At 42.3% G+C, this 26,065-nt stretch overlaps 1 protein-coding gene across 2 annotated transcripts in view; it reads left to right on the top strand.

The window, feature by feature from the left end:
• Nucleotides 1-26,065, top strand: part of KIAA2012 (KIAA2012 ortholog) — a 124,275-nt gene that overhangs the window by 85,232 nt on the left and 12,978 nt on the right. Inside the window, exons 15-16 of one of the 2 annotated variants that reach the window (XM_055397522.2) lie at nt 21,368-21,458; nt 24,008-24,173. In XM_055397522.2, the coding sequence (XP_055253497.2) occupies nt 21,368-21,458; nt 24,008-24,173 (257 nt within the window). Of the gene's footprint in view, nt 1-21,367; nt 21,459-24,007; nt 24,192-26,065 lie in introns of both variants that reach the window. The other variant, XM_055397521.2, reaches the window with a different exon arrangement.

Here is a 26,065-nt window from a genome sequence, read left to right as displayed (position 1 = left end):
TTTGGAGACCCAACCCCTGACACCCACAGTTCTGGGTGACCAGAGCTGTTTGAATGTGACTTCCTCCAAAAACGATGCTGCATTTAATAATGATGATGACTCTGGGAAAGACTGGGCCCAGAATTAGGCTTTGGGGCATAGCTCATATTCTGATACCCTGAACTGGAAGCTCTTCCCTGGCGGGGGGAGCACTTGGGCTTGCTACAGGATGCTTCAGTTAGCTAGGCCCAGGTCCACAGAGGTGGTCTTTATCCTCATTGCTCCTTGCAGGAGTGGAAACTGACGTGTGAGAAACACTTGCATTCTCAAGGAGCGGATGCAGGGTCTGCCAGAATTGCTTTTGTGGATTGCTGTATAAAAGCGTCCAGCAGAGGGAGCCAGAAGGTGAAAGTGAAGTCTCTCAGTCGTGTCCGACTCTTTGTGACCCCATGGACTGTAGACCACCAGGCTCCTCCATCAGTGGAATTTTCTAGGCAAGAGTACTGGAATGGGTTGCCATTTCCTTCTCCAGGGGATCTTCCCAACTCAGGGGTTGAACCCGGGTCTGACCCGCATTGCAAGTAGACGCTTTACTGTCTGAGCCACCAGGGAATCCCTAAAGGGAACCAGATGGGGCTGAAATCCCTCCTGTGCTCTGTTCCCAGGCGCTCCACCCCTGGGTGCATCCACCCAGGGGAGGCTCCTTTCCCTACTTGGCCCTTCTATTAGGACACCTTTCTGTAAGTCACATAAGGTTCTCTAGTTAGCTGGTCAGCAGCAGATCTGAGCAGATGAGTGGAGAGCCTGGGCTCTGGAGATGGACTACCTCCGCCTTAACCTCCACACCTCAGTATCCTGTTTTCAGAGATGAAAACAGGACCGCCCTTGGACTTCCCTGGTGATCCAGTGGTTAAGACTCCTAGCTCCCACTGCAAGGGGCGCGGGTTTGATATCTGGTCGGAGAACTAAGATCCCACATGTTGCATGGCTTGACTGGAAAATTGTCAGGAAAAAAAAAAAAAAATTAGTACTGCCCTGCCCTCATATGGAGAAGGAAATAGCAACCCACTCCAATGTTCTTGCCTTGAGAATCCCAGGGACGGGGGAGCCTGGTGGGCTGCTGTCTATGGGGTCGCACAGAGTCGGACACGACTACAGTGACTTAGCAGCAGGAGCAGCCCTCATAAGTTCGTATGAGGGATAAATGAAGTAATTCATGTACCATAGCCCTTTAATGACTATGAATCTCAACTTGGATATCTCAATGAATAACCATGTACCGTCTCACAGCCACATTTTACCAGTCTGTGAAATGACAGCACAATTCTTTCTATCCTGTCTGGACCCCCATAGGGTGAGAGAGACCACAAAGCTCACTGGAGATAAAAGTGCTAGTCATGGATTTGGGGGTTGCACCCTAACCTGATTTTTTTCTAGTTTATATCTTTTGGTATTTTTTTCAAATGACACTCCCCTCCCAAAATTAATTTTAACACTCATTATCATTTTTATACTCATTTTTTAAATATTCATTGCTTCTGAATATCAGACAATAAAATATTACGGTAGCCTGATCCCTGTGTTCAGTCAAACTTTTAAGCAAGGTTTCTGCTGACCTACGTCTCCTGCCACCTCTGTTTTAAAAGCTGAGTAACAGTGTTCTTGCCTGGAGAATCCCAGGGACGGGAGAGCCTGGTGGGCTGCTGTCTATGGGGTCGCACAGAGTCGGACATGACTGAAGTGACTTAGCAGCAGCAACAATAACCAGGGAAATGTGTTCCGGTCTTCAGATCTTCCATATCGTAAATCACATATCTGGATTGTGAACACTGATGAGGCTCCAAGGTCTTGGCCAAGTGCAGTGGAGGTTTTATGCAGCGCAGAACATGGCCAAATCTAAGCAATGACCAAGTCAGTCAAAACAGATTTCCTGGGAGGGACAGGCCCCGGCTGAGTTCCATAAAGGTTACTCAGACAGTCTTTAACCCAGTGAAATATCACCACAGAAAATTAAAGAAAGCATTTGCCTGTCCCAAATGATAAACGCTAATGTTCAAAAAGGATTTCAAATCTTTGAAGGGAAAAAAAGGAGGGAGTGCCAAGGAATTTTTTTTAACTATTTAAGGATCAGTTTTCCCCTCATAGGTCTTACAACTAATTGTCAGGATTTTTTTTCCTCCTCTAAATTAAGTAGTGAGCTGCAAGATTAACTATAAGCAATGAGCCAGGGCCACATCCAGTGAGAATACCCTGAGTCTTGGACTTGCTGAGAACACAGCATGCAAGTTTTCACAAGACAGGTCAAATCAGCAACCCCCAAATCAGAGAGGGCTTGGGAAACAGCTCTTATTTATGAAACTTTTCTTGCTACCTCTCTTTCTTACCCCCAGAGTCCAAGGAAGGAATAAACTTTCCATTCTTCTTTTTTCTTTTTGGCTGCACCGGCTCTTCATCCCTGTGCGTGGACTTTCTCTCGTCACAGTGCACAGGCTTCTCATCGTGGTGGCTTCTCTTGCAGCAAAGCAAGACCTCCGGTAGTTGTAGCACAGGGACTCAGTTGCGACTTTCGGGCCCTAGAGCACACAGGCTTCAGTAACGGCAGCATGTGGGCTCAGAGGCTATGGTGCATGGGCTTAGTCCCTCCTCCGCATGTGGAATCTTCCCAGACCAGGGATCGAACCCATGTCCCCCGCATAGGCAGGAAGAGTCTTATCCACTGGACCACCAGGGAAATCCAAAATTTCCATTCTTCTTTCAATTCTTGTTTATTTCCTAGGCCAACTGCTCACAAGCTTCAGTGTGCCTCAGAACCACCTGGAAGACTTGTGAAAATAAAGATGTCTGGGCCTCCAGAGTTTCTGACTCACTAGATCTGGGCTGAGGTCATAGCATTTACAATTTTATTGAGTTCCTCAGTGATTCTGAGGCTAGTGGTCCAGGGACCACACTTTGAGAACCACAGTCTTGGGCCTTGCTCCGAGGATTTATCTCTCTGAATTTGACAGTGACTCAGTTTAATCTGTTCTTTTGGACATAATAGCAGTATGAACATTGGAGGGCTCTGTCTAAGCAGCATCACAATGACCAAGAGCATCTATTATTGGGAATTCCCTGGTGGTCCAGCAGTGGGGACCGTGGGCCATGGACCATGGGCCTGGGTTCAATTCCTGGTCAGGGAACTAGGATCCTGCAAGACTCACAGTACAGCCAAAAGAAAAAAGAGCACCAATTATCAAATCTGAGTCCCTGGGTTCAAATCCTGGTTCCACCACTTACTAACTGTGCAGCCTTGAGTAAGTTACTAAACTTCTCTGGGTATCTTTTCTCTTCACCTGTAAAGTACTATAGTACTTCTCTTGTGGGGTGGTTGTGACATACAGGAGTTAACATATATAGTGTGCTTGCAAGAATGCCTGGCACACAGTGAGTCCTCACTGAAGGTTAGATACTCGTCTACTTCTTAAATACCTTATCTTAGTAGCCCTACTGGGAAAGACTTGTTCTCGGTTTAACATGATGTAACACAGTGATTTACTTACTTTCCAAATCCGTCTCATTTGCAAGGAGGCAGGGTGGAGTTGCTGGCTCTCAGGGACTGACCAAGTCCTCTGCGAGAGTCCTTCTGCTGAGGTCCAGGGCCAGGGAGCAGACCCAGTCTAAATGAAGTCATGTTGCAGTAGTGACGGAACCCCTCGGAATGTGGCAGACCTTAAAATAGTCTCAGGAGCTTTGAAAGATCTGGGGAGCCCTGCATGAGTGCAGGGGTCCCCAGTGACTAGCCTGAAACAATACAGGGTGGGAGACAAAAGGCAGATCTGAGAGAAAACCTTAGAGACCAACCATTTCTATTCTACCAGGAAAAAAGGCTCAGAGCATCATTGCTCTGTCATGCAAGAGACAGACGTGCAGTAGTTAGGATGGTGGATCTAACAAAGACCAAAATAAAGTGACTTCACACAAGGGGGAAGGTTTATTTCTCTCTCAGGGAAGGGCCCGAGCTGGCAGGCAGGGGGTGGGACAGCTCCGCTCCACAGGGCTGTTCAGGGACCCAGGCTCTCATCATCTCTCTGGCACTCCATTTGCTGTCACCCCTGTCTGCCTGGTCAGAGCTGGCTCAGCTTCCCCCTCACCCTGCAGGACAAGGGAGGGAAAGGGCCAGCTGCCTTGTAAAAGCCTAATTCAGGAATTGCACCTCTTCCATCTCTGCTTATATCCCGCTGGCTCACCTGGCTACAAGTGAGGTTGAGGAATGAAATGTCTTGCTGTGTGTTCATGTGTCAAGCTAAAATGTGAGGGGGTCTGCCACCCAAACACAGGGCAGAATGGACATTAGGTGGGACTTAGCATCTCAGCCAAGGTGGGTAGATGGCTCTGTCTGGCAGATGCTACCACTTCCCTACCTCATGGACTCAGAGTCACCATGGTGGGCCATTTCTCTCTTCCTTTTTTTTTTTGGCTGTGCCACACAGCATGTGGAATCCTAGTTCCCTGATCAGGGTTTGAACCCATGCCCCCTGCTTTAGAATCTCAGAGTCCCAGTCCCTAGACCTCCAGGGAAGTTCCATTTCTCTCTCTGCTGCAGACACCACACATGTTTTAGCCACCCACTCTGTGACTGGCCTGAGAAGAGGAGCTTGTGTATCCCTGTTTCCCATTGGTCTTTACAGCGTCAAAGGGAAAGCTAAAAATTATGATGCATTTGAGAATTTGCCTGATAACTTTCAAAAGTGCAGAGACTTCAGTGAGGCTTCAGTGCTTTCATTTCCACCAACCTCGGCAGGAACTGCTGAAGGAGCCAGATTCCCTTCTTTGAAAATGAGCCCCTTATTAGGGAGCGGCCAACACCAGCTGCTCTCCTTCGCCCTCTCTATCATTTGATGACGCTGCCACTTCCCCCAGAGCACTGAAATCTAATCCAATTTCACACATACTTATTGCTGCTGCTGCTAAGTCACTTCAGTCGTGTCCAGCTCTGTGCAACCCCATAGATGGCAGCCCACCAGGCTCCTCTGTCCCTGGGATTCTCCAGGCAAGAATCCTGGAGTGGGTTGCCATTTCCTTCTCCGACATACTTATTGGGAAACCACTAAGTACCACATTATAGCCCACATGTTAGGTATGTTTCTTGAAGGCAAGGATGTGCATTATTTAGCCAGGCCTAGCAGATATTCCATAGATGAATCAGTCCAGTAAATGGAGGAATGAGTACCTGAGCATTCAGGAGATTCAAAGATGACAAACCAAGGTTCCTACCCTTAAGAGCTTACAGGGAAGACTCAACTTTGGGCTTGGCATACTTGCTGTGAAGAAACAGTGCCTGCAGGGGTTAGTAAGGTCCAAGTCCTCCAGAAGGACTGCACTTACATACACACAGCCGCCAGTCAGGACCTGCATCCGCACAGAAGACACAGAAGCAGCCAACAGGGGTGACCAATAAGAACGAGCCAGTGAGGAGGACCTGGCCCCATTGGCTTCTGTGTGAAGAGCCCTATAGCTGGCATGCCTTCATTAACCCAACAGTCTGGTCTAACTAATGGCTAGTGCACCAAGTAGTTACATCATAGTAGAGTTGACCTTTCCAGCCCTGGTTTTTATGAGAATCACTGGCCTAGACCCTTTCTAGCTACAACCTGGGACTTGTTTGAAATCTGGGCAGAATTTAGGGTCTCCTCCCAGACCTTGCTGTTGTTAAGTTGCTCAGTCCTATCCAACTCTTTGCGACCCCATGGACTGCAGCACACCAGGCTTCCCTGTCCTTCACCGTCTCCCGGAGCTTGCTCAAACTCATGTCCATTGAGTCGGTGATGCCATCCAACCATCTCATCCTCTGTCGTCCCCTTCTCCTCCTACCTTCAATCTTTCCCAGCGTCAGGGTCTTTTCTAATGAGTCAGATCTTCGAATCAGGTGGCCAAAGTATTGGAGCTTCAGTTTCAGCATCAGTCCTTCCAATGAATATTCAGGGTTGATTTCCTTTAGGATTAAAATCCACCTGGGACTTGTTAGAAATCTGGGCAGAATCTGTGGTCTCCTCCCAGGCCTACCTGTGCCTTAACAGGATCTTCAAGTGCTTCGTGTGCCATAATTATTTCAGAAACCCTGGAATAGCCTCATTGAGGACACTGAGTTTCAGATTCGAAAGATATGGGTTCAGTTATCAGTTCTGCCTTTGATTAGGCCCCAGAGTCTAGAGAACATCACTTCTCTGGGCCGTAGCTTCCTTCCCTTAAACCAAGGAGGGGGCTGGATAATCTCTCAGGCTCCGTGTCCCACCCTCACCCTCTCTGCATCTGTGAGTCACCAGGGTTGGTGATAAGTGATAAGCAGCAGAGCCAGGACTGGGGCTGGACCTCCTTCCCAAGCTCTTTCCACCACACCCGCTTCCAGGGAAAGCCAACCGCCATTCAACACATAAAGCTCTGCTGCCCAGTCAGCCTTGGGTGGCCCCTGACCGAGAGAGTCTGGGAAGAGACCAGCAGCTCCTGCGCCGCACAAGGAGCCCAGGCTCAGCCACAGCAGCCGGTGAGTGAGAGCCCAGCAGGTCAAGAATGAGAATACTGGCTTCACCATGGTCCTCCTGTACCGGCGTGAGGCAGCCAGAAATCTGCTGGCTTCTAGGCTTTGACTTCCTCCCTCATCAGGAAATAACAAGGCTGACCTTTCAACCTCTACTGCTTATTTCCTGTGACTCGGTGATTTTGGGATTATTTCTGTTAAGGCAAAGAGTGGAAGTCTCAGTGTTACCACCGAGAAGCTCCAGGGTTCAGACCCCAGATTTGGGCCTTCTTGAGTCTTCAAGCACTCACTACACAAATGGGGATTTCCTTCATTTACTTAGCAACCATTTGCTGATCCCCTGCTAATTGCCAGGCCCTCCATGACTGGATAAGACACACTCTTTATGGAACACCCACTCTGATAGAGGAGCCAGACAGGGGCAGGCATGGTTCAAATCATCTGTGTCTTCAATGTATTTAGCACTCCAAGAGAGCACAGGAAGGACAACTGGTGCAGACCAACATGGGAGAGATGGGGGGAAAGTCAGGGAGGGCTGCCTGGAGGAGGTGATGCCAGACTTGCTGGAAGGAGTTTACTGAACCCAGAGTACATTCACCCATTTGCAATGAAGCCAGTGAGACAGGGGCAGCAGTTCAGCCTCACTGTGTGTCCGGCATCAAACTAAGCATTTTCTGCAAATTGCTTCATTTAATTGTTATAACAATCCTGTAAAGAAGGAGCTCTTATTATTTTCATTTTGCCAGCTGGGAAAACTGAGGCACAGCGAAGTTAAGAAATATGTCCTTGCTCACAGAACTGTGCAGAGGCAAGGCTGCAGACTTCATCTGTAGAGATCAATTCTGGTTGTTAACAGTTACCAAAAGGAATGTTTGCAGACCCTCGAGTGCTGGCAGGTAGAGGGGGAGAAAGCAGAAAGGTCAAGGGGAAATGGAGAAGAAATGCTTCACACACACACCCAGGAGAAATCAGAATGAAGAGAATCTTCAGGCAGGTTTTCCAAGAGAAAAAATACATGTGGCAAATCGGGGAGAGGGAGGAAAGGACAGAAGGGCCCAGCAGCGGCTGTCTCTGCCTCCCAGGGGGTGGTGACTTCTCTGGTCCCTGCCCCGCCGCCCACCAGCAGCTCCCAGACCCTGCAGCGCTCCAGCACCAGGCTGTCCCCAGCTGTCGTTCCTGACCTCCTTGCAGCGAGGCCAGGACTTCAGGCTTGGTTGGCCCCTGAGGGTCTGTGCTCCAGGCCTCCTGTGTCGGTTTTGTCTTCTCCCAGCGGTGGCATGATCTAAGCCACAGTCAGCTCCTGGTCTTGTTTTTGCTAACTGTATACAGCTTCTCCATCTTTGGTTGCAAAGAATATAATCAATCTGATTTCGGTGTTGACCATCTGGTGATGTCCATGTGTAGAGTCTTCTCTTGTGTTGTTGGAAGAGGGTGTTTGCTATGACCAATGCGTTCTCTTGACAAAACTCTTGACATGAACCCCTTATTGTGAAATTCAGACTTAAATTGAAGAAAGTAGGGAAAACCACTAGACCATTCAGATATGACCTCAATCAAATCACTTATGATTATACAGTGGAAGTGAGAAATAGATTTAAGGGACTAGATCTGATAGGCAGAGTGCCTGATGAACTCTGGACGGAGGTTCGTGACATTGTACAGGAGACAGGGACCAAGACCATCCCCATGGAAAAGAAATGCAAAAGAGCAAAATGGCTGTCTGAGGAGGCCTTACAAATAGCTGTGAAAAGAAGAGAAGCAAAAAGCAAAGGAGAAAAGGAAAGATATAAGCACCTGAAGGCAGAGTTCCAAAGAATAGCAAGGAGAGATAAGAAAGACTTCCTCATTGATCAATGCAAAGAAATAGAGGAAAACAACAGAATAGGAAAAACAAGAAACCTCTTCAAGAAAATTAGAGATTCCAAGGGAACATTTCATGCAAAGATGGGCTCAATAAAGGACAGAAATGGTATGAACCTAACAGAAGCAGAAGATATTAAGAAGAGGTGGCAGGAATACACAGAAGAACTGTACAAAAAAGATCTTCACAACCAAGATAGTCACGATAACGTGATCACTGACCTAGAGCCAGACATCTTGGAATGTGAAGTCAAGTGGGCCTTAGAAAGCATCACTACTAACAAAGCTAGTGGAGGTGATGGAATTCCAGTTGAGCTATTTCAAGTCTTGAAAGATGATGCTGTGAAAGTGCTGCACTCAATATGCCGGCAGATTTGGAAAACTCAGCAGTGGCCACAGGACTGGAAGAGGTCAGTCTTCATTCCAATCCCAAAGAAAGGCAATGCCAAAGAATGCTCAAACTACCGCACAATTGCACTCATCTCACACGCTAGTAAAGTCATGCTCAAAATTCTCCAAGCCAGGCTTCAGCAATATGTGAACCGTGAACTCCCAGATATTCAAGCAGGTTTTAGAAAAGGCAGAGGCACCAGAGATCAAATTGCCAACATCCGCTGGATCATGGAGAAAGCAAGAGAGTTCCAGAAGAGCATCTATTTCTGCTTCATTGACTATGCCAAAGCCTTTGACTGTGTGGATCACAATAAACTGTGGAAAATTCTGAAAGAGATGGGAATCCCAGACCACCTGACCTGCCTCTTGAGAAACCTGTATCCAGGTCAGGAAGCAACAGTCAAAACTGTACATGGAACAACAGACTGGTTCCAAATAGGAAAAGGTGTACATCAAGGTTGTATATTGTCACTTTGCTTATTTAACTTGTATGCAGAGTACATCATGAGGAACGCTGGGCTGGAAGAAGCGCAAGCTGGAATCAAGATTGCCAGGAGAAATATCAATAACCTCAGATATGCAGATGACACTACCCTTATGGTAGAAAGTGAAGAGGAACTCAAAAGCCTCTTGATGAAAGTGAAAGAGGAGAGTGAAAAGGTTGGCTTGAAGCTCAACATTCAGAAAACAAAGATCATGGCATCTGGCCCCATCACTTCATGGGAAATAGAAAAACAGTGGAAACAGTGTCAGACTTTATTTTTGGGGGCTCCAAAATCACTGCAGATGCTGATTGCAGCCATGAAATTAAAAGACGCTTGCTCCTTGGAAGGAAAGTTATGACCAACCTTGATAGTATACTAAAAAGCAGAGACATTACTTTGCCAACCAAGGTCCGTTTAGTCAAGGCAATGGTTTTTCCCGTGGTCATGTATGGATGTGAGAGTTGGACTGTGAAGAAAGCTGATCGCCGAAGAATCGATGCTTTTGAACTGTGGTGTTGGAGAAGACTCTTGAGAGTCCCTTATACTGCAAGGAGATCCAACCAGTCCATTCTAAAGGAGATCAATCCTGGGTGTTCATTGGAGGGACTGATGCTAAAGCTAAAACTGCAATACTTTGGCCACCTCATGCGACGAGTTGACTCACTGGAAAAGACTCTGATGCTGGGAAAGGTTGGGGGCGGGAGGAGAAGGGGACGACGGAGAATGAGATGGCTGGATGGCATCACCGACTCTGTGGACATGAGTTTGAGTGTACTCCGGGAGTTAGTGATGGACAGGGAGGCCTGGCGTGCTGTGATTCATGGGGTCGCGGAGAGTCGGACACGACTGAGCGACTGAACTGAACTGAACTGAGCGGTGGCATGTGATGTCTCTCCCTGCCAGGACCTCCTGTGAATCCCAGGCCTGGGTGAACACCCTCAGAGCCAGACGGTCTCAAAATGTGCCCAACAGGCTGACTCAGACTCTAGGAAGAAGGTGGGAGGCAGGCAAATGGGCAACACCCTGAAGTGCCAGCCAAACAGTATAAACTTTGCCATTTATAAAGTTTATCTTTTGGCTAGCTTTCAGGACATCGTCACTTGGATAGAGAAAAGGGAAGGAATGTTTGACACTCTGAAGCAGATCACTTTACAAGGTGCTTTTCTTTTTCTTTTTTTACTTTTATCTCATTTTATCCTCACCATAACCGTATAAAATAAGGTGCTTTATCCCAGTTTCACAGAGGATGCAAATGAGGCTGAGAGGTTAGGTAACTCACCCATGGTCACACAGCCCTAAGTGAAGGAGCTGAGCTATGAACCCAGGTTTCTGTACTCCAAGCCCCTGGCTCTTTAAAAGCGGTAACAGCCATCTATGTGTTTCTGATTAGGAAATAATTACAAGGTCAGAGAAGCATCACAAAATTATGGCAGCATTTTTTTTTTAAGCCAGCATGAAACTTGGAGATTATTTAGAATCTCTATTGTAGGTAAAGGAACTTGAGGTCTAAAGGCCAAGAGAATCGTGCAAAACTGTGGTTAATAATGAAAACCGAGGTAACCCAAGTCAGTCTCAACTCAGTGTCCCTAGGTGTTTCGTTTAGTTTAGATCAATTTAGTTTGGTTTTGAAGGCGTTTCCTCAGGAGCAGTTCCCAACTCCAGGAATAAACAACTCCAAAAGGAACAAGAATAATGACTACCCAACCTGTGCCAAGAAGTGAAGCAGCCAGTGATGCAAAGTTTCTCTTAAGGCTGGGGATAAAATAGAGAGACCAGAAGGATGTGCCCAAGAGGTGAGGCACTGCTCCTGCGCCAGCATCCATAGCCTGGAAGGTGCTTCCCACTGCAAAAGGGCCGCCTCGCAAAGTGGGTCTAGGCTCCTCACTTCCAGAATGGCTCTGCCTTGGTCTGCACAGTCTCCCTACACTGCCAGGCTGCGCTGTCTGGAGCCCTGGCACTGGGCTCAGCATAGTCTGCTAGCTCTTAGCAGCCTAGATGACCTACACACTCTATCACTCCTTTATTTTTCCTTCTGGAAAGGATTTCAAAGTTCTCCTCTATAGTGGGAAGTGATGCATCCTTAAGACCCTTTCTGGCTCACTCCACTCAGCCCAGGATGGAAACCCCCCAGAATCCCAGAATGCAGCTGTTCCCCTTGATCCTGAAAATTCTCTTCACCTCCCAGGAAGTAAAGCTTATTTCTAACTTGACACCCAAATTCATCAAAACCAAAAAGAAGCTGAAACTAGAGACAAGAACAGCATAAGAAAGAAAATTTATAGACCAGTCTCACTTGTATATGTGTATCCAAACATACCACAACTGAATTCAGTTTACCCCAGGAACTTAAAATGGTCTAACACTCAAAAATCTGTGTCTGTACTTAGGATCATCTCAATAGATGCAAAAGGAAAAATCAATTTATAAAATTCACCCATTCATGACTTAAAATGATCGAAATAGGAATCAAAGAGGAATACCTGATTTTGTTAGAGTAGTTTACATCACACTTGAATGGTAGAACTTCTGAAACAGCCTCATTAGAGGCAAGACTAGGATAAGGACGCCCTCTTATCACTGCTTCTCTCTCACCATCGTACCAGTACAGTAGAGAAAGCAGAATAAAAGAAACAGAAGAGGATAGAAAGGAGGAAATGACACTGCCATTATTCTCAGACAATGGTGCTGCTGCTGCTAAGTCACTTCAGTCGTGTCCGACTCTGTGTGACCCCATAGACTGAAGCCCACCAGGCTCCCCCATCCCTGGGATTCTCCAGGCAAGAGTACTGGAGTGGCTTGCCATTGCCTTCTCCGTCAGACAATGGTACTACTTAGGTAAAAAATCTGAAGGCTTCTTTAGACAAGCTATTAAAAGACAAACAAAATTCAGCAAGATTACTAAATATAGTTGTTCAGTCTTAAGTTGCGTCTGACTCCTTGCGGCCCCCATGGCCTGCAGCACACCAAGCCTCCCTGCCCTTCAATATCTCTCTGAGTTTGCTCAAACTTATGTCCACTGAGTCGATGATGCCATCCAATCGTCTCATCCTCTGTCACCCCCTTCTCCTCCTGCCCTCAATCTTTCCCTAACTATAGATCAATATACAAAAATTGATTGTGGGAAAAATTAGTGTTTGCAAAATAAAGTACAATTTATAATGCAATTTTTAAATAATTCTTATTATAGAAAACCTCAAACATGCACAAAGATGGACAGGACAGTGAGTCTCATGTACCCATCTCCTGGCCAATACTGTTCACCCATATTCCCAATCCCTTCTTCCCTTCCATAGTATTTGAAACCAGTTCCAGGCTCATACCATTTTACTTATATACATGTGAGTACATATCTCTAAAAGACAAGAAAAGACTCTTTTGACATAACCATAATACCACTGTTGTATCTAAAAATTAGAACTATTCTTTAATATAATTGTATATCCAATCAGTTTTTTCAACATCCTAATTGTCTCAAAATTATTATAATTGTTTTTTGTTTGTGGTTGGTTAATATGACTTTTTTTGGTTGACATATGGCTTTATAGGTTTTCCTCATTTATTTTTTCCCTCCCTCATGTAGTTTATTTTTACGAAATTGGGTCACTTGCCCTGTAGAGTTTCCCACAATCTAGATTTTGCTGATTGTATTCTCATGATATAGTTTTCCATGTTTCTCTGTCTTCTGTATTTTCTGTAAATTAGTACTTAGCTCTAGAGACTTGATCAGATTCAAGTTTGTTTTTCCATTTGACAAGACGACTTTATGGAGGAGGGCATTGTGTTCTTGTTCTTCCCTTGGGAGGCATGATGTTTACTGTTCTCTTCACGATGCTAGCAGCTGCAGATCCATTAATTCATTAAAGGTTATGAAATAGTAATATTGAAATCCTATCATACTTTCTTCATTTATTACTTGGGAAACTCCTACCAGAAATTTTTTTCTTTCTACTGTTTAGTTGTCTAGTGGTACCGATTATACAGGAAGGCAGGATAAATGTAATTTTAAGACATATATAGTATGTATGTATTTTATATTAACATACATATATAGTAATTATTATAATATAAAATATTGTATATATCCTATGTATATAGAATACTCACATATATATATCCTAGCAATAAATCAATAAATCTAAAAAATATATTAGACTTTCATGAAGAAATTATAAATTTTATTAAATTAACTAAAAGTAGGCCTGAATAAATATAACATTCTGTATAATGCTACATATAATATTCATAGATTTGAAGGTGACAGTTCGCCCTAAATGTATCTATTAATTCAGTGAAACTCCATTTTTAAAAATCCCCAATAGGGTTTTTGGTGGAAGTTGATCCCAAAATTCATTAAAAAGGGCCAAAAATAGCCAATACAATTTTGAAGAAAAGCAAAGAGGAAGAGTTTGCCCAGTCAAATATAAAAAATTACTTTAAGGTTGTATGATGTTGACTTAGGGACAGAATAAAGAATCTAGAAATAAATGCACCCATATATAGAAATGATATGTGGAAAAGTATTATAAAACAGTGGGGAAAGCACAAACTATTATTCACTATATAATTTTGAGATAACCGGTTATCCAGTTTTTAATCCTTACTTCACAAAGTATCAGATATATTCAGGATCTAAGTGTGAAAAGCAAAATTCTTAAGCCTTTAGAAGAAAATATACAAGAATATCTTTATGAATTCAAGAAGGGAAAATTTTCTTACACATGATTCAAAATACAAACCAAAAAGAAAATTATTGACAAACCCAATTATATTATAATTAAAGGTTTTGACATGTTACAGTTAAAAAAATAAATATAGAAGACAATATCTGTAGTGCATTTAACTAACAAGGTATTAGTAGCAGATATGCACCAAAAACTGCTACTAATAAAAAATGAAAAAGACAATGAATCCAAATGAAAAGTGGGTTGTTGTGGGGTTTTTTGTTTATTGTTTTTTTTTAGGGGGAACCTAAATAAATAACCACTTATTTATTAGTCAAACTTGTTAATCAGGAAAATTCAAATTAAAACAAAAAGAGATATCGTTTCATATAAATCAGATTAGCAAAAAAATTGTATGTCTCTAAACACTCATTATTAATAAAGGTATGGAGTTTTAGAAACTCAGAGCTATTTGGAAATACCCAATAATACCCAATAAAGTGAATGGATGGACAGAGGATGAGAGGGTTGGATGGCATCACCAACACAATGGACATGAATTTGAGCAAGCTCCAGGAATTGGTGATGGACAGGGAAGCCTGGCGTGCTTCAGTCCATGGGGTCACAAAGAGTCGGACACAACTGAGCGACTGAACTAAACTGAATAAATTGAAGACGCATATACTCTACAACCCAACAAGTCCATTCCTAGATGTACCTTAGAGAAACTCACATATAAACAGTAACTCACTTAAGAAGGTTCATTGCAGCATTGTTTGTAATCACAAAAAAAAAAAAAAAACCCAAAAACTGGAAATAAAACAGCCATCAACAGCAAAATGGATAAATAAATTGTGGTAGTTTTATACAATGGAATGGGCTTCTTTGTGGCTCAGACAGTAAAGAATCTGCCTGCAATGCAGGAGACCGAGCTTCTATCCCTGGGTCAGGATATTCCCCTGGAGAAGGGAATGGCAACCCACACCAGGATTCTTGCCTGGAAAATTCCATGGACAGAGGAGCCTGGGGTCACAAAGTGTTGGACACAACTGAGAAAGTAACACCATACAATGGAATAGGGCTTCCAAGGTGACGCTAATGATAAAGAACCCACCTACCAATGCAGGAGACATTCGAGACACGGGTTCGATCCCTGGGTTGGGAAAATCCCCTGGAGAAGAGCATGACAACCACTCCAGTAATCTTGCCTGGAGAATCCCATGGACAGAAGAGCCTGGTGGGCTAGAGACCATAAGGTCACACAGAATCAGACACAACTGAAGTAACTTAGCATGCACATATACAATGGAATAAGGTACAGCAGCTTAAAATAAATGAATGGAAACCATGTGTATAAACAGGGATTAATCTCAAAAACATGGACTTCTCAGGTAGCTCAGAAGTAAAGAATCCACCTGCCAAGCAGAAGACATGGCTTCAATCCCTGGGTTGGGAAGATCCCCTGGAGGAGGGCATGGCAACCCACTTCAGTATTCTTGCCTGGGAAATCCCATGGACAGAGGAGCCTGGCAGGCTACAGTCCATGGGATCATAAAACAGTAGAACATGACTTAGTGACTAAACAACAATAACAATCTCAAAGACAAAATGATAAGCAAAATAAAGCAGGTTGCATAAGTGATATAATACTATTGATACAAAGTTTCAATATGTAAAATAACATCATCTGTTGTTTATAGGTGCATTTGTATGTGGTAAAGATATAAAAATAAACATAAGGACTGTGTCAATTAGTCCCCAGGTCTCACTTGCAGTCAATACACCAGTACTATCCAGTGTAGCTCTGCTGCTGCTAAGTTGCTTCAGTTGTGTCCGACTCTGTGTGACCCCATAGATGGCAGCCCACCAGGCTCTCCTGTCCCTGGGATTCTCCAGGCAAGAACACTGGAGTGAGTCCAGTGTAGTTCTGCTGCTGCTGCTAAGTCACTTCAGTCATGTCCGACTCTGTGTGACCCCATAGACGGTCTCCTACCAGGCTCCCCTGTCCCTGGGATTCTCTAGGCAAGAACACTGGAGTGGGTTGCCATTTCCTTCTCCAATGCGTGAAAGTGAAAAGTGAAAGTGAAGTCACTCAGTCGTGTCCGACTCTTAGTGACCTCATGGACTGCAGCCTACCAGGCTCCTCTGTCCATGGGATTCTCTAGGCAGGAATACTGGAGTGGATTGCCATTTCCTCCTCCAGGGGATCTTCCCAACCCAGGAATCGAATCCATGTCTCCTATGACTCCTGCATTGGCAGGCAGACTCTTTACCACTGAGCCACTTGGGAGAGACCTGTGTAGGAGAGGAAAAACTTTTCTTCTACTCTCTTTGAGGCCCTAGCTGGGCCTGAAAATTAAAATGACAAAGACAGACTAACAAGAGAAAAGTGCACAAATTTATTTTATATAAGCTTTATGTCACACGGGAAGTTTTATAAAGAAATAAGGACCCGAAGAAGTGGTTAAGCCTGAGCATTTTTTTAACTGTTTTGATAAAGAGTGGAAAAGTTGTGGGAAAATGTGATAGGACAAAGGGGTAAGTACAAAGGGTAATCAAGTGGAGGAAACAGAGCAAGGCTTGTTTGTTTGCTTTCCTCTCAGAGTCCCTCTGTCTTCAGAGATAAGGGTGCTCCCTTCCTCCAGGTACTGAGTTGGCCAAAAAGTTCGTTTGAGTTTTTCCATAACATCTTACAGAAAAACCCAAACAAACTTTTTTGGCCAACCCAATAGAACCTACCTCTTACATGAGGAGCAGGTCTGATGATTTGCACTCCCCTTTATCAGATTCCTTCAGCTTCAAGTAGTCAATATGCCAAGGTGCAGCATTTAGGGGGTAGCATATTCTGAACTCAGTTGATAAATACCAAATTTAAGGGCTTCCATGGTGGTTCAGTGGTAAAGAATCCGCCTGTAATGCCAGAAATGGGGGTTCAATCCCTGGGTTGGGAATACCCCCTGGAGAAGGAAATGGCAACCAACTCCAGTATTCCTGCCAGGATAATCCCACGGAGAGAGGAGCCTGGCGGGCTATAGTCTATGGGGTCACAAAGAGTTGGACGTGACTTCGTGACTCCCCTTTGGGGAGAGAGTGAGGGAAATAGGATTTTATGTGATACAATAAAGTCTTAGATGATATCTGAATTGTTTTATCTCTTCAGAAAAAATGTGCATCAGATATGGCAAAATGTTAAGATTTCACAAAGGTAGATGGTAAGTACATGGGTAGTCATTATACAGTAGTTTTTCTATGCTCTGCTATTTTAGATTTAAAAAAAAAAAAACAGTTAAAATTGTAGGTTATTAGTCAAAGTACTGACTTGGTTTATTCCAATACTTCCTAAATATAAGGTTGTTTTACTAGAGAAACAAAACAAAACACTTTTCTATGGTCCCCATCTCAGAGACAGGATTTCAATTCTAACCAAAACCGTGAAATCACACCAGTTGTAAACCCTCAGCTTTTGGTCAATACAAACGCGCCCTCTGCTGGTCATATAGTGCTTTGTCCCAAATTTCAAAACAGTGGTGAAGAGCAGTGAAATCCGTTCCATGAGACAGATTTTACTGAGCCCGCCAAGTTAGGGAAAGAAACCCTCACAGAATTCCCCTTAATCACAAAAATACTTAAATCAGTTCCTACTCTCTATTAATATTTACATGTTATCCAAGACAAAATAAATTCCGGGTACCAACCCAATCAACCTTTCCAGTTTCCTCAGCAACCTCATACATTGACAATTTTGTCCCCACTCCAAAGACTGGAGGTTGATGTATGAGACAGTAGATGCCATCCTTAACATTTTGGAATAGCAGAAAGGAACCCAAGTTCCTCTGCATGGCAGTGTGGACACCACTAAACACTGAAAAATGAGTAAACTATTACTAGTATTAAGAGAATAATGCTGGTGGGATAACAGGTAAATTTTTTCTTTTCAAATCTTTTTTTGAAGTTACCAGTTCAGTTGCTCAGTTGTGTCCGACTCTGCAACCCCATGGACTGCAGCACACCAAGCTTCCCTGTCCATCACCAACTCTTGGAGCTTACTCAAACTCATGTCCATTGAGTCAGTGATGCCATCCAACCATCTCATCCTCTGCCATTCCCTTTTCCTCTTGCCTTCAATCTTTCCCAGCTTCCAATGAGTCAGTTCTTCATATCAGGTAGTCAAACTATTGGAGTTTCAGCTTCAGCATCAGTCCTTCCAATGAATACTCAGGACTGATTTCCTTTAGGATGGACTGGTTGGATCTCCTTGCAGTCCAAGGGACTCTCAAGAGTCTTCTCCAACACCACAGTTCAAAAGCATCAATTTTTTAGCGCTCAGCTTTCTTTATGGTTCAACTCTCACATCCATACATGACAACTGAAAAAAACATAACTTTGACTACACAGACCTTTGTTGGCAAAGTCATAATGTCTCTGCTTTTTAATATGCTGTCTATGTTGATCATAGCTTTTCTTCCAAGGAGCAAGCAAGTTCTAATTTAATGGATGTAGTCACCATCTGCTGTGATTTTGGAGCCCAAAACAATAAAGTCTCTCACTGTATCCATTGTTTCCCCATCTATTTGCCATGAAGTGATGGGACCGGATGCCATGATCTTAGTTTTCTGAATGTTGAGTTTTAAGCCAACTTTTTCACTCTCCTCTTTCACTTTCATCAAGAGGCTCTTTAAAGTTATCTTAAATAAACAAAATTGAGGAAAAATCAATTAATTCATGCAAGAATCTACTGCTCAAAGAGAGAGGTGATTGAATATTAAAGTCTTCCTTTCCAAAAGATTTTTTTAACTTTTTAAATTATTTCATTTTTCTTTGTTTTACTTTGTGCTAGTATCTATCTTCCCCACTAAAATTTAAGCTTCCTGAGACCAGGGTGTATATTCATCCTACTCACCACTATATTCCCAGCAGCTAATATAATGACCATCATGTAGCAGATATTTAATAAACATGGGATAAATGAAGGAATGAATGACCATTTCTTTGGCATGTAAATTGGTACAAATTTTCTGGGAAGCAATTCAGCAATAGACATTTCACTCTTAAGACTGTACATTCTTCAATAGTAATAGATATGGACAAAGAATTAAGTCCTTTGGTAAACAGAAATATTCCTTATAAGCATATGCTATATAAAGTACATTTTAGTTATAAAATTTCAAAACAACTTGAATTTTAAAAGCTATATATTTGGTTAAGTCAATTATGGTATCCATATGATGAAATGCCATGCTGGTATTAAAATCATTTTTAGACTATTTAATGATATGGGAGATTCTAATAACCTAAAACTTGATTTGCATTATTTGTATTATTTCATTAACTTATTAAAATATGAGTATATATTTACTATATATGCATGAAAGAATATACACCAAAATATTTGCTGTAGTTGTATGTAAGTAGAGGGATCATGAGTCAGGTTTTTGGGTTTTGTTGTTGTAGTGGTGGGTTCTTTTTATTTATTTATTTTTGGTTCTTGTTTTTAGCAGGTGCCAGCACTGTTTTAAATACTTTATTTGTATTAATATATCTTAACTTTGTTAATATAACTTAACTTTGTTAAGCTTTTTAAACAGCCTTATAATAAATTATACCTATTTAAATTGTACAATTAGATAAATTATCTTTAAGTGTTAAATATTGCTATTTTTCTATAAAGATTTTAATGCAATCAACTTCACTTTTCCTTAGATTTTAATTATGTATAATTATTTAGTAGAATATAAATAAAATTATATTAAAAATTATTCAACCATAAATTTTCTTCTATAGAAACATTAAATATTGCTATGATTTGAAGGGGCAGCTTCTAGTTGTCTGGAGATATAATTGACATATAACACTGTAATTAGTTTAAGAGGTGCCACCTAACGATGTGATACATATTGCAAAATGGTTACCACAGTTAACATCAGTCAGCACACAGTTACTTTTTTTTCTTGTGATGAGAACTCAAGATCTACTAGGTAAGTTCTGATACATGTCTATACTCATGAAACTCACCACAGTCAAAACAAAACATTTCATCTTTTCCAAAAGATTCTTCTGCCTCTGGTCTCTAACACCAGTCTCTCTCATTTCCAAACCAATCTGCTTTCTGTCACTATAGACTGGTTTTCACTTTCTAGAATTTATATAAATGGAAGCATACCATATATACCATTCTTTGTCTGGTTGCTTTTACTCTACATAATTCTTTTGAGATTCATCCATATTGTTGAATGTATCAATACTTCCTTTCTATTTGCTACTCAGCAGTGTTGCATTGTATGTATACACCAGCATTTTATCCATTCACCTGTTGATGGGTATGTCGGTTGTTGCAAGTTTTTGACTATTGCAAATACAGTTGCTATGACCATTTGTGTATAAGTACTTACATGGACATATGCTTTCATCCTTTATGAGTAAAATACCTCAAAGTATAATAGTTGGATAATATGGTATATTTAATATTTAATTTTTCAAGAAACAGTCAAACTGTTTTCCTAAGTGATTATACCATTTTACATTCTAACCAACAGTGAATGAGCACTGCATTTCCTCTGGATCTTTGTTAATTCTCAGTATAGTCAGTCTTTTTAATCATTCTAATAATAACGTGTTGATGGGGAGGGTTCTTATTTATACTTGTGTTTTCTTATTTTCTTCAATGAAATATATCTTTCATAATTAAAAATTGTTTAAAATAACTAAAATAAAAAGTATCCTAGTCTAATATGAAGTCAGTCTGGAGACTCTTCTCATTCTAAAAACTACCCAGTATGGTCTTCAGAGAACCCAGCAATAGCTGTGTAGCCTGCATAAGCCTTCCTCAAAATATAACAATTTTTTAATCAATTTTCTTTTCAAGGTTATAACCATGCTGGGGTTTTAAGAAAAAATTTAAACACATATAAACCCCTTTAACATATTATTTTCTCTGTTTTCTCTTATAGCTCTTATTCATCTACATACATATTTTATAGTGCTTTAACACACAATTATATAGTTTACTATTTTTTACTTGTCGTTATATCGTATTTTCCATACTGCTGATTTATCTTTTCAACCATAATTTTAAATGTCAAAATAATGCATTGCAAATTTCCCATTGTTTGGCTGTTTCTAATTTTTTATTATTGATGATGTTGTAATGAACAACTTTGTACAAAAAGCTTGTTTCTTCTTTTAAATTATTTCCTTATGATAATACCCAGGAGTGAGATTCCTGATCAAAGACAAGAACGTTTTTCTAGATCTTGATATATACTGTCACATCACTTTCCCAGTGGGGCTTACTGATTTTAATATCACTTGCCATGTGTCAGCTCTAGTTTCTGCAGCATTTGCGAATTTCCTAGGTATAACATACCCTATTGTTCTAATTGGCATGCTGTTGACTGCTCACCAGGTAGATGTTTTCTTGTGTCTGGGATCACAGCCTGCTGTCCTTTGCTGATTCAGGATGCTCTTTGTCTTTGCAGACCCAGGGCTGAGGAATATGACCCTTGACCCTCTTTGTGCTTCCCTGGCTGGGCACATGCAGACCCCTGAGGCAGATACTGTCCAAAAGGCGTAAGTATTCAAAGCCATCCTAACATGGACTTCTCAACTTTTGTTTTTCTTTTAATGAACTTCATTTCTGTTTTTTCTGAGCGACATGAAGATTCTCAGCTAACCAACCACAGGCTCTGGCAGCCAGAATCAAATTACTGGCTAAGAAACAAAGATTTGGGGGAAGGATTATATTGTGATGTGTTTCCTACTTTTAAACCTGTTCTTTGGCTGGGTGGGTGAGAAGCAAAGTTGAACTCTAAAACCGTGTGGGAGCCACTTTCTCCATTTTTCCACATGTCTAAGCTCTGCGGCCACGCCCAGAAAGCAGAGGTCTGTCAACTCAACCTTGGTTTCTCCTCTCAGCATTCACTCAGCCCTGGGTAAAATCAATAATACCGTTAATACTAATAAATTGCTAACATGTATTCAGTGCTTCCTATGTGCTGACTATGTGCTAACTATGAGCTCATCAGCCAGCAGCTCAGCCAGTCAGGTTTAGTCACTTGACCTAAGCCTTGTTTGGCAGTAGCAGCTGGAACGACAGCCTCTTTTGACCTCCCATGAGCCCCAGTGATTTGCGAATCTGCCCTCACCTGCCTTGTGGTATAAGGATTCCCTCATGGGTCAAAAAAAGGCTGGGTGTTCCCTAGGAATAAAGAAGGACGAGCACTTGGGTGGTGAGGCAGCTATCTGAAGAATTCCACTTTTTAACTTTTGTATTTCATCTTCTCCAAAATGGATTTAAACTGCTTATAATAACACACACACACACACACACACACACCCCAGCCTATCCACACACAAAAAATAAAAGACTAGATAATTTAAAAAAAAAATTTTTTTAATCTGGAGGAAAAGAAAAAAGAACATCAACAATCTCCAATAAGTGACTAAAGTTCAGACTTTCAAAAAAAAGAGAAAACTGAAAAATAGAAAACTTCAGACTTTCAGACTGAACGTGAAAGCAAAAAAAGCCAAAAAGGAGCAACTCAATCAGGTTTTGTGGTTCTCATTTGCAGAATGCTTATTCCTCAGGGGAAATAAAGGTTTTCCTACCACTAAATTCTAAAGGATACTTCTATGGGTTTTTATAGAGTGACATTGAATGATTTAAAGACTCATTTATTTATAGGAAATTCCATTTACCTCATTCGACAAGTATTTCTCAAGTTTCTATAGTAAGGCTCTGTACTAGCCCAGCACAGTAAATATAATACTGATTTAGCTAAAAAATAAAATATTCAGGACCAGGCCTGGCACAACAGTAGCTGCTGCTGCAGCCGTTACTGAATCCATGTGGCTCTGTCGTAGTGACATTTTTACCTGGAGAATGTAAGTCAGCTCCCTCCAGGCACATGGTCCGTGACAGCGGTCCTTCACAGGATCATACTCATACAGCAATGACCTTTGGTGGCTGAATTTGATCAAGAATAGAATTCAGAGGATGTAAAAAATGGATATATAGGTTCATGTTCTGATGACACCCTTTCTTAAAGATCGCTTTTTCTTTAACTAAGCCACTGATAAAAGAAACTTCAGCCTGAGAGAACCCCAAAAGTGAAGGCTAAACTTTCTAATCTCCTTTATTCAGGGATGTGTTGAGAAAGAGGGCTGACCAAGTGTGTAAAATGCCCGCCACAGTGCAGTGCCTGGCGGAACAGAGTTGTTCAGTGTTCATTTTCCCTCTTCCTTGTTCACTAGAGTTTTTATATTTCAATTGAAGTATAATTGATTTACGATGATGTTGAATGGTTTGCTTAGAAATGACCTGAGCTCATTCTGTCACTTTTGAGGTTGTACCCAAGTACTGCATTTTGAACTCTTTTGTTGGCTATGAAGCCTATTTCTTCTAAGGCATTTTTGCCCATAGTAGTAGATATAATGGTCATCTGAATTAAATTCACCCATTCCCATCCATTTTAGTTCACCAAGTCCTAAGATGTCGATGTTCAATCTTACCATCTGCTGCTTGACCATGTCCAGCCAGTTTACCTTGATTCACAGACCCTTCCAGGTTCCTATGCAATATTTTTCTTTACAACACTAGACACATCCACAACTGAGGATTGTTTCCGCTTTGGCCCAGCTGCTTCATTCTTTCTGGAGCTATTAGTAATTGCCCTCTGCTATCCCCCATAGCCTATTGGACACCTTCCAACCTGGAGGTCTTATCTTGGTGTCATACCTTTTGCCTTTTCAAACTGTTCATGAGGTTCTCTAGGCAAGTATACGGGAGTGGGTTGCCATTTCCTCCTCCTGTGGACCACATTTTTGTCAGAACCTCCACTATGACCCCTCTGTCTTGGGTGGCCCTGCATGGCATGGCTCGCAGCTTCATTGAGTTATGCAAGTCCCTTCGCCACAACAAGGCTGTGATATAGTTTCAGGTGAACCGTAAAGTGATTAAATTACACATTTTTTTTTTCTGGTGCATTGTAGGCTATAACAAGGTAGCGTCTATAGTTCCCTGTGCTATACAGCAAATTCTCTTGTCTGTTTTACATATAGTGGTGTGTACACCTGAGTTCTTCTTTGGTTTGGTCCTTCTGTTTTGCTTTTTTTCAAAGGGGCAAAGATTATAACGTACACCATCGTCACAGAGGACTTCCAGGACGTGGGCCCAACTCACCAGAAGGGCTGGATCCTACAGACACATCTTTTCTTCCAAGAGGAAAAGAAGGGAAGACTGACACAAGGCAGTTCAACCAGCAGACATCAAACAACGTCCGCAACGTGAGTGTGAACACCGAGGTAGGCGCTCGGTCCGAAACCCCACCTCGAAGGTGCTCCCATCAGGGTTGCCATGTCCAGTTGTATAGACTGCTTACTAGACAAGGGCACCTGCAAAGGGGGTCAGTGAGAGCTCAAATCCACTCTGTGGCTCACTCACCATGCCCTGAATCCCAGGAATGGGTTGCAGCTTTCTGAAGCATGGGGTACCCGTTTCTAACTTCTACAAAGGTACTAGAAGGAAGCTTAGTTTTCTTACACTTTCATATCACTTCTGACATCAAATGTGTGAGGGCTTTTCCCACATCAACCAATCCTTCAGCTCTCTGGACACCAACCAGGTGTCCTACAATTCTACTCTGACGCTCACTACCGGGAATTAGCACAGACCCCACAAGTTAAGGGCTCAGTCCCAAATGCCTGTTCCACTTCAGCCGCCAAGTCCCAGGTTGTCACCTGCACTTCTGATTGAAAAGCTATAAATAGGGGGTTCCTACAGCCCATCCTCAGGTTCAGTAATTTGCTAGAACAGCTCAGGAAACATTTACTTACTACTACTGATTTATTACAAAAGATATTTTAAAGGATACAGTAAGTCCCCTACATACGAATGAGTTCAAGAACATGTTCGTGAGTTCAATTTGTTCATTAAGTCCAATAAAGTTAGCCTAGGTACCCAGCTAACACAGTCAGCTATATAGTACTGTACTGTAATAGGTTTGTAATACTTTTCACACAAATAAGACATAACAAATACAGAAACAAAACATTTTTAATCTTCCCTAAAATTGGCCTGCAGTGCTGGAAACCTGGGTTTGATCCCTGGGTCAGGAAGATCCCCTGGAGAAGGGAATGACAACCCACTTCAGTATTCTTCCCTGGAGAATCCCAAGAACAGAGAGCAGTCAGGTGGGCTACAGTCCATGGTGTCCCAAAGAGTCAGACACAACTGAGCAACTAACACTTGAAAAGTAGAGTAGGATAGTGCTGGCATACAAGGGCTGGCACTGGGTGAACATCCTGGTCTTGGAGTAAAGATACTGTACTACTCTATCAAATTGTAAAGTACCCAAAAGCACAACCAGTTGTAGAGGATGCATGCATGTGACAATGTACACCAGACACATGAACTAACGTGATTGGACATGCAAAGGCATGTCCACATCTTTGGAAGTTCACAACTTGAAGGTTCATGTGTAGGGGACTCACTGTCCAAGTGAACAGCGAGGAAGAGACACATAGGGCAAGGCCCTGACGGGTCCCAAGCACAGGTGCTCCTGTCCCCTTGGAGCTTGGGATGTGCCACCCTCCTACAACACAGTTGTGTTCACCAGCCCTGGAGCAGTCCGAACACGTTTGGTTAGAGCTTTTATGGGGGCTTCATTACACAAGCACGATTGATTAAGTCACTGGCAAATGGTGATTAATGCAAATTCTAACCCTTCTCCCCTCCTCTAAGGTAGTGGGAGGGGTAGGGGGCTGAAAGGTCCAACATTCTGATCACGTGATTGTTTCTCCTGGTAACCAGTGCCCCTTTTTAGGGGCTTTCCAAAATAATGGTATTAACATAATCTCAGGTGTTGTTGAAAGGGACTTGTTAATGAATAACAAAAGACAATCCTTTCATGTTTATGCTCCAGAAGTTACAGGCATGTCTCTCATTTTATTGTGCTTCACTTTATTGGCTTCACAGATAATGTGATTTTACAGATTGAAAGTTCAAGCAAGTCTATCAGCACCATTTTTTCAAACAGCATTTGCTCATTTCATGTCTCCATGTCACATTTTGATAATTCTCGAAACATTTCAAGTTTTTTCATTATTATTGTATTTGTTTTGGTGATATGTGATCAGTTCAGTTCAGTCGCTCAGTTGTATCCAACTCTTTACGACCC

This window comes from Moschus berezovskii, chromosome 2 (genome assembly GCF_049115385.1).
Source record: "Moschus berezovskii isolate FMDL1 chromosome 2, NW_MosBer_1.0, whole genome shotgun sequence".
Classification (NCBI taxonomy): domain Eukaryota; kingdom Metazoa; phylum Chordata; class Mammalia; order Artiodactyla; family Moschidae; genus Moschus; species Moschus berezovskii.
Note: the sequence above shows the minus strand (reverse complement) of the source record. Positions and strands in the feature narration are given on the sequence as shown.